Source organism: Ornithodoros turicata, chromosome 3 (assembly GCF_037126465.1).
Source record: "Ornithodoros turicata isolate Travis chromosome 3, ASM3712646v1, whole genome shotgun sequence".
Classification (NCBI taxonomy): Eukaryota; Metazoa; Arthropoda; class Arachnida; order Ixodida; family Argasidae; genus Ornithodoros; species Ornithodoros turicata.
In genome coordinates this window covers 31,607,524-31,616,351 of record NC_088203.1, presented here as the reverse complement: position 1 = coordinate 31,616,351, position 8,828 = coordinate 31,607,524, and the positions used below count along the sequence as shown (strand labels likewise).

The 8,828-nt window shown below is 46.8% G+C and overlaps 1 protein-coding gene across 1 annotated transcript; it reads left to right on the top strand.

Annotated features, from left to right (window-relative positions):
- The first annotated feature begins 4,994 nt into the window (after positions 1-4,994).
- Positions 4,995-5,528, top strand: LOC135389264 (uncharacterized). Its single transcript, XM_064619329.1, has one exon. The coding sequence runs from the start codon at positions 4,995-4,997 to the stop codon at positions 5,526-5,528; it is 534 nt and encodes a 177-aa protein (XP_064475399.1).
- The last annotated feature ends 3,300 nt before the right edge of the window (positions 5,529-8,828 follow it).

Genomic DNA, 8,828 nt, shown 5'->3' with positions numbered 1-8,828 from the left:
GACACGTCGGCTTAACTTTGTCCGCGCCATTGCGTTTAAATAGACCGAAGCCGACCGAAGCCCCCTCGAAAGCGACGGACGCATGTTCGCTTAGTTCAATTTTTGGACGGAGCGACGCATGAAATGCCTGTCGTTGCCTCGGTAACCGTGGCGCCGCGCGCTCTTATTTCTTTTACTTCACTTCCTGTAGTCGCCTATAAACTGTTTCCAGCCCTCCACAACTCCCCATAGAGCCCATAGTATAGCTAAATTCACACAACACTGGGCACACGACCAATGAGAGTGCAGCGATTGCTTCCTCAATCCTCCAATCAGAAGTCTTTCCGTCCGGCTCGCAGCCCGACCGGTTCTGGCTGTTGCTTTCCATACTGGCTTGTACCGGCTACCCCTCACCTCTAAGTCTACTAGCTTTCATGCACGTCGTAAAGTTATTCCGTGATTCACAAACAGCTGTGAAAAGTGTCGTAATGAACAAATTTATTTATACTGACACAATCGGCAGGTTGACACATATACATGCACTGAGCGTACTGAGTCCATTGCGTAGCGCTTCCTAGCACACTGGAACAAAGTTCTAACTTGCAAAATACGCATATCGACACAGCTTATTCCCAGCAACGAACAACTGTCACACACTTGCGCACATTTGCTTGATCACCATGTCCTTGCGTGCTACACGTCAAACATAAAATGCTGCTTCATGAATCGGATTTTCTTGTCACCGCTATGCAGATCTGACGGCGCTCGAACATATTCATCGAGCCAGAATTCACGACAACACTTCAGTTTGAAATCCGATTGGCTCTTCGTAGACCGATGCTTGTGGCGAGAAACAGTACAACACGATCAAAGGCACCATAATACACGGATAAAACGGCGATCGGCGAACGCACTTGCCTCCCAACGAAAGACACTGCCAACGGGGCGCCCACCGTTCAGATTTCAAATGAAACCGCCGAAGGAGAACGCAGCACGCAGGCGAGGAAGCGCGAAGTGCCGCTTTCAAATTCTGGCAACCAATCCGGACACGCTTGTGGCGTCCGACCAATGGAGAGGCACGGATTGCTTCGTGCGGAGTAACACGCATTTTGATACAGATTTTGCGAGAGCTGTGGGGGGCTGCTGTTTCTCGAAACGTAGCATCGCACAAGTGCGGACGTGAACTGTAAACCTAGGCGTCCGTACGTCACACAGAAACGCTGATGGATGGACGTATTGAAATGCAATTGCGGACCAGGCGTTAGTTTGAAGTTTGAATTGTGCTTCGAAATAGCAACGTTGGAAGACATGACAGCGGCTGTAAAGACTTTTTCCTTGTGACGGTGAATGAAATGAAAACATGAGAATTCGTAACAGACACTATGCGAGATGTGCGGGAAGGCAGACACCATGCGAGCTATTTACTATGAAGATGACTGCATGGCATGGTCTGTATTAAAGTACTGTATTTACCACGAATAACCGCCGACATTTGTCTGGAAACTGTCCACTAATAAAAAGAACATATTACAGTTTACTGTAAGCACTTTAGAGACGACAGTCTGAACCAGAAACAGTATTTGGCTGGAAAATATGTCAGGAAAGGTGATTCTTGTACTTTACGCTTTGCAGATGCACGGGTTAATTGCAAAGCAAATGCGGGCAAGCTTTCTTTCGTTTCTCCAATCCTACGGTTGGCAATACGACTACTGAGGGGTGCTCGGATGTTTTCTGTGGTGGGTAGTTCTCTTGGACTACCCAGTCCCAGAGCAAGACGGTTAGCGCACCTATCCTTCTCCTGTGGCACCGTCATCTCTCCCTTCCCTCTCCTGGGCGCACCGAGCCGCCGCTACAGATCAGATTGACCGCATCTTCGCCCTACATCTCCCCCCAGTACGTGCGTGGACACTTGTCCTACTCTGTGGCACATGCAACATGTCGCCACACTGGGCAAAGAAACCTTACGTATAACATCGAGGCAACATTATTATTCCAATAGTTTATATTTCACTATATGTTTCTATCCAGTTCGTTTATAGAGGCCACGTTGGACGCCGAGGTGCCTACTCCTCCACCTCTCAATCACGAGGGGCTAGTCATGCTAACGACGGACGCCGAATGCGCTCAAGTGCTTGTAGTCAGGCATTCATCTGGCTTCCCATATCGAAGAAAAGTAAATAGCGTACCGATAACAAAAAAGAAAAAAAAAGACACGTGTATTTTAACGATGAAAGATGAAAGTCACTGAAAAGGTTAGCCAGCTGTAGGACTCGAACCTACATCTTCTGGATTGCTGGTCCAGGGTTTTACCAATTGAGCTAAGCTAACACGCCTTCTCAGCGACTTCCAGGGTGCGTCATCTGAAGGGACAAACCAGCCACTCTCTCTCACTCATCCTCCTTTCACTCTTACATTTTTGCTCACTCACACACACATTCGTACGACGGGATCGACGCAGGCGGCAACTGATGAACATGAAAGAACTGATGTTCTGAGCCTGGAGCAACATAGAAGGGACAAATACATACAAAGCCTCAATTTGCCTAAGAAATTAACGATGAAAGATGAAAGTCACTGAAAAGGTTAGCTAGCTGTAGGACTCGAACCCACATCTTTTGGATTGCCGGTCCAGGGCTCTACCAATTGAGCTGAGCTAATGCGCCTTCTCAGTGACTTATTCGTGAGCATTGTTATGGCAGCGTTATTCGTGTGAGCATATTTGTCCCTTCTATGTTGTTCCAGCCTCACAACATCAGTTCTTTCATACGTGTATTTTGCAAGCAAATATAAACGTGAATATATTTGGGCATTTGTTTGCCACCTGTTTGCCACCTATCTTTGGCCATTTTGGCTAACGGAACTGATCCCAAACAGGAAGTGTGCCATATAACCGAACTGGTTCGTGTATGGCCACTTTGGCGGATCAAATTTGGCCCAACGTTGGACTACATTTGGCATGTTGCTTGGGCTACCCTGCGGCACGTGCATCATATGGCCTCGCAGGTGTAAGCCGAACTTACCCTTGCATCCTACTTTTATGATCAGTACCTCTTCTTCTTTCTCCTTCTTTGCTATTTTTCGTGAGCGCCTTCACGATAGTTTTCATCGTCGCCGGCAGTGATGGGCAGTACTTGAAGTATCAAGTACTCAAGTATAGTACTTCAAGTCATTTCTGTGTACTTGTACTTTATCAAAGAGTGATATTAAACGGTAGGAACAACTTATTTATTTACACATGGTAAACAAGACTTTCGTGCACGAGACTGCACTTCTTCAGGTTACAAAAATATAAACATGGTACAGGCACATATATACAGTTGAAGGGGGAATTCTGGCATGAGAGGGTAACAGGTTGATGGAAAGGATTCAAACACAGATAAAAACCAAAAGAACATAAATACAAAAGGAGGGGTATCAGAAGCGAAACATAGCGCGAGCCCAAGGGCTTATACACAGGAAACGAGAACACTTGTTGGTGACGTTCGAGGAATTAAGGATAAAAAGGGGGGTTGGCGACGGTATGAGGACACAGGTGCGGAGTACAAAGGTGACCAGTACCGTGAGAAATTCTAAATGATCTCCAAAATTTAGGTAGACGAATGCACTTGCAAACATTTTTTCACGGCAGTGCACGCACTGAAGTAACGCCATTTAAGAAACCTTCCGTCTGGACCCCTGACCCATCAAAAACTAGCCCTATGATCGACAATTATATTAAAGCAGTATCCAATGACATCAAAGGCCTACTGGTCACCTTTGTACTCCGCACCTGTGTCCTCATTCCGTCGCCAACCCCCCTTTTTATCCTTAATTCCTCGAACGTCACCAACAAGTGTTCTCGTTTCCTGTGTATAAGCCCTTGGGCTCGCGTTATCTTTCGCTTCTGCTACCCCTCCTTTTGTATTTATGTTCTTTTGGTTTTTATCTGTGTTTGCATCCTTTCCATCAACCTGTTACCCTCTCATGCCAGAATTCCCCCTTCAACTGCATATATGTGTATATATGCCTGTACCATGTTTATATTTTTGTAACCTGAAGAAGTGCAGTCTCGTGCACGAAAGTCTTGTTTACCATGTGTAAATAAATAAGTTGTTCCTACCGTTTAATATCACTCTTTGATTTACGCACCACCGGCAACTTGACATCGCCTATTTTTTCTACTTGTACTTTACTTTAAGAACATTTTCAATCGTGTACTTTGTACCGTTACTTGAAGTACTTTTTTCCGAGTACTTTCCCATCAAGTACTCAAGTACTCAAACTTGGACTCCAGACAAAAAATCACAAAAGAGTACCCCAAATGCACCCTACTAAAAGCGCTAAAATTGCAACAAGAAAACGAAAACACACAGAGAGGGCTATCTTCGAGTTTTCGTGTTCTTGCCGTCATTTTAGCGCTTTTAGTGCGACGCAGTACCAACATATCCAGTCAAACATTTTAGCAAAAAGGATTTTTGTGCTTTTAAAGGGCATATTTGTTGAAGAAACTTCATTGTTGAGAGGCATGAAACTTTGAAAAAGTATCAAGCTTCATGCTTACGTGAAAATATTGGACGTTCGTTTATTCTCTTAGCCACCACGAGTTCATTCTTCCTCCTTTTTCAACATAACAATGACGATTGTTCTTACATGCTAATAACTTCCTTTTCCTTTGTACAGCAGACATGACAAAGAGAATATGAAGACACAGATACGAATGAAATTATGTAACACCCCTCTTGATTTAGTGCAGCGCCCACGAAGCACCCGGGAACATTGTCATCCCAATGTCTCGAAGACGAATAGTAATTTAACGTTTGGTCTGTTTGGTAGCCTTCGTTGGCTTTATATGAAAGTCTACTCCAATTAGCTTCTCAAATTTTACCTTCTCTGGCTGAACTCGTCATCCACCCTCCCGAAAAAGAAAACGATGATTAGATAGTCTCGTGCAAGAGACGCAGAAGAAGAAGCTGGAGCACGGTGGCAAGTCACGCAGGACCATATAGTTCCGGCGTGTTCCAATCAACCTGTAAGCGATGTCTTCCGAAGAGAACCTCCAAGGCGAAAAGGCTGGAAGTGAAGAAGGCGAGGAGGGTGCCGGCGAGAAGAAAGATGGAGAAGAAGAGTCAGCGCAGCAAGAAGGGGAAGAGAAAAAGGAAGGCAGCGAAGAAGGACACGATGCAGAGGGCGAGGCTAAAGCAGAAGGAAGTGGAGGCGGAGAAGGTGAAGGAAATGCAGGCTCTAAAGAAGGCGCCGGTGAAGCTGAGCCCCAGGCTGGGGCCGACAAACCTTCGGGTGGAGAGAGCGGCAGTGGTGATGCAGCAAGTGGCAGCGGCTCGGCCCCCGCCGCAGCTGGAACTAGCACCCAAACTCTGGCACTGATAGGGGTCGTTGCTGCCGTTGCTGGCTTAGGCATCCTTATCATCGCGATAGTCCTCCTGATGGGGAGCTCGCACACAACAACGGAGGAAACAACGACGGACGCGAACGCGACCACCACCACCACCACTATAATGCCCGCAGCTGCCCCACCTCGCCTCCGTGATCTTAGTGTGGAGGAACTGTGGTAGGACTCACCCTGTTTACGTTATTCGCCAGACATCCATGTGACTGGTCAAGTATTTATGTACGTTGTAATTTGATAATATAGAAACACCGAATTTCAGCTGAATTGTCCTGTTCCTTATCTGATATAGTTTAGTAACGCTCCTACGAAAACGAAATGAGCAAGAAACCACAAAAACAATCAGGATCTATCCCACTCCTATTGCTGTCGCGGGCATTTTGCTTGCGCCTGTATCAGTCGACCGTATCATAGCCTCCTATATACTTCAATGCCTGCCCAGTCGAAGCGAAACCCATGCGAACCGGTCGTCCACTGTATAGTGGCTCCACATACACGGGGTATGATGATCATATCGCTCCGTTTTCCGTGATGTTTGGGTTTCGCGTGTGACTGCAGCGTCGTCTGCCTGTCAGCTGTCTGGTGCCAACCTATACCCTCATCTGCTTGCAAGCCTGTCACTATAGATAAATTGGGAAATTTCTATGCTCTTCGTTCATTTTGAGGTATCAAGTCAAACATCACGCGCCAGCAAGCGTAGCGATATGATCATCACAACCACAGGTATGTGGCGCTACCGCCGCATAGTGCGCTGAACGGCCGTTCCGCCTCAACTGGGTCGGCATACAAGTACATAGGAGGCTATATCACCGTATGCGATACCGATCTAACCCTAATCTATTCCTGCTTCAGTCGGCCGAATGTAACAACAATTAAGCCATGCTCATTGCTATACCGCAGGCAACTTGCTTGCACGCTGGGCCGGCGAGAGATATTACGGACCCGGAGTCCTACCCAGGCCCCTCCTCACGTCTCCTTGTGTTAGCATGCGTCGGGCCTTGAGTCGGGAGGGCCACTGAAGAGGCCCCGGGTGCCCTCCTCCTTTCGCCGGCCCTGTTAGCAGCTGCATCAGTCGGCCGTACACCATAACTAACTAACCAAAACTATTCCTACCTCAGTCGGCCGTATGGAAAAATTATCTAAACCAAACACACTCCTACCGCAACCAAAGTACTTGCGCTTGCATCAGTTGGCCGTATACAACAACGATCTAACTCAAACCTATTCCTACCGCAGGTAACTTTCTTACGCTTCATCACTTAGTCGTATATGCAATAACGATCTAGCCTTCATACCTAGCAATTCATAGCTGCAGACAGCTTGCTTGCGCCTGCGTCAGGTCGCCGTGAGCAATAACCATCTAACACAAACCTTTTCCTACCTCAATCGGCCGTATCCAAGACCGATCTAACACAAAGCTATTCCTACCGCAGACATCTTGCTTGTGCTTGCATGAATGGGCCGTGTGCAACAACGACCTAACCGAAATCTATTTTTACCACGTACAGGCAACTCGCTTGTGTCTGCATGAGTCGGCAATACGTAGTAACAATCGACCCAAACCTCTTGCTACTACAGCAAATTGCTTGCGCCTGCTTCAGTCGGCGGTATGTAGTAATGAACTAACCCAAAACCTATTCCTACCGCAGGCAACTTGCTTGCGCTTTCATTAGTCGGCTGTACGCAATAACGATATAATCCTAACCTATTCACACCTCGGTCGGCCGAATACAACAGCGATCTAAGCCAAATCTAAGCCTAAGTTGTCTTTGCACACCGGCCAGTCGAGAATTCGCGTTTTTCATGACCTGTAGGTGGCGCATCAAACTCCAACATGGCGGACGTATCCAGGTTGTCGCTTAGTTTCGATTTTGAGATTCCTGAACCGCAATGTTAATTCTCGATGCGTAGAAGGCGAACGAATATTAAACGCTGCTCATATACTTCTGGCAGGCGTAACCGGGTTGCAGAGTTGTGCCTAACTCGTTACAAGTAACTCGTTACATGTAACGGTTACTTTTTTTGGTAACGAATGTAACAATACAGTTACTTTTGAAAATAAAGAAATAGTAACGGAATCATTTATAAAAATTGGTAACTCGTTACCGACGTTACTCGTTCCTTTTGTTCAGCGCGGGGGAGCACATTTGGGCACTCCGTGTGGCGCAATGCGTGCAGATCTGACCAGCGTTACCCCCGACCACGTGTGACTCGAAGTATTACTGCAGTCCCTCGCTGGATGTGTTGTTGTCTTTTCTCTTGTTTCTGTAATCTCCGACCATTACGCCTTCCTAAGAATGGGCACCAATTGTGCTATGGCTACAAAAAACGCGTTTCAACTTCTAGTCTTTTCTTGCCTTTGCTAAGCTTCTGAGCGCCCTAAATTATGAGGCAGCCCCTCGTCTGTTTTTGGGAACCGTTGGTGATCGGTGGCACGAAAACCGATGTCTTTTCTTGTGTTTTCGTAATCTCCTATCACCCTCACTTAGGAAATAAGGGAGAAGGTCCAGGCAAGCAAGTGACGGCATGTTTGTTGGCTCCTTTAGTTATGCGGCGGTAACGTAAAAGTAACTCTTTACCTGTGAGTAACGAGAACTCGTTACTCACAGGAGAGGTTTTACTCACAGAGGTTACTCACAGGAGAGGAGGAGACGTTTTATTGTTTCTTCATTCTCTTTGAGGTTACAGGAAAACATGGATACACAATTTTTCAAGCTGAAGCGACATGCGCATGGCTACGTAGATACGAAAAAGCCCGCAGTACGGCGAAAAAGGCAATTGAATACACTTGACGTCATACTCGTCCGCTAGTAAATTCCTTCGAAGGTTTGCTTCGATGGGGGGAAGTCCGTAGCTGTCGAAAAACACGGCCGACCCGTCGTAGTTTTTCAGGTAGAGCACCCAGTGCTGGCCGCGTTTTCTTCGCTCTTCCGTACTGATGATTAAATAGCCAAGATTACGTAAAACGTAGGCTTCGTCGGAAGCACAAATGCCTCTCAGCATGGAGGAAGCGAGGGGGTTCTGGGACACGAGTTCCAAGATCTCGCTCTCGTACATCTTTTCTATGGGAAGCTGACCGTACAGACCTTGTCGATGCACATGAGCTTGGGACACTAGGCAATCAAGAGGACGGTGACCGCATGTGGAAGGGCGTTAGCGAAGGGTAATTGCAGACGAACGTTTCCTTTTCGCCACTCGTTCAAATGCGAAGGAGAAAAACACTTGTCCACGTCCAAGTTGAAGTAGAGAAGGAACCCATTCGTTTTAAATCGGTCATAGCTGTACTTGAAATGTTTTTCACCCAGTTCTTGCAATAAGTTAAAGTAGGGAATTTTGACGAGGTCGTTCTTAAAGTCGTACTCGGCTTGCACTGGCCGTCCACGGAGAGCATCGAATGAGACAGGTCGTAATGGCGGAATTTGTAGGGGTTCGATTAGATGTCGCCGAGAAAGTCGAACGTGGCGAG

Coding starts and splice junctions, on each gene's coding strand:
- LOC135389264 (XM_064619329.1), top strand. CDS start 4,995: ATGTCTTCCGAAGAGAACCTCCAAGGCGAAAAGGCTGGAAGTGAAGAA.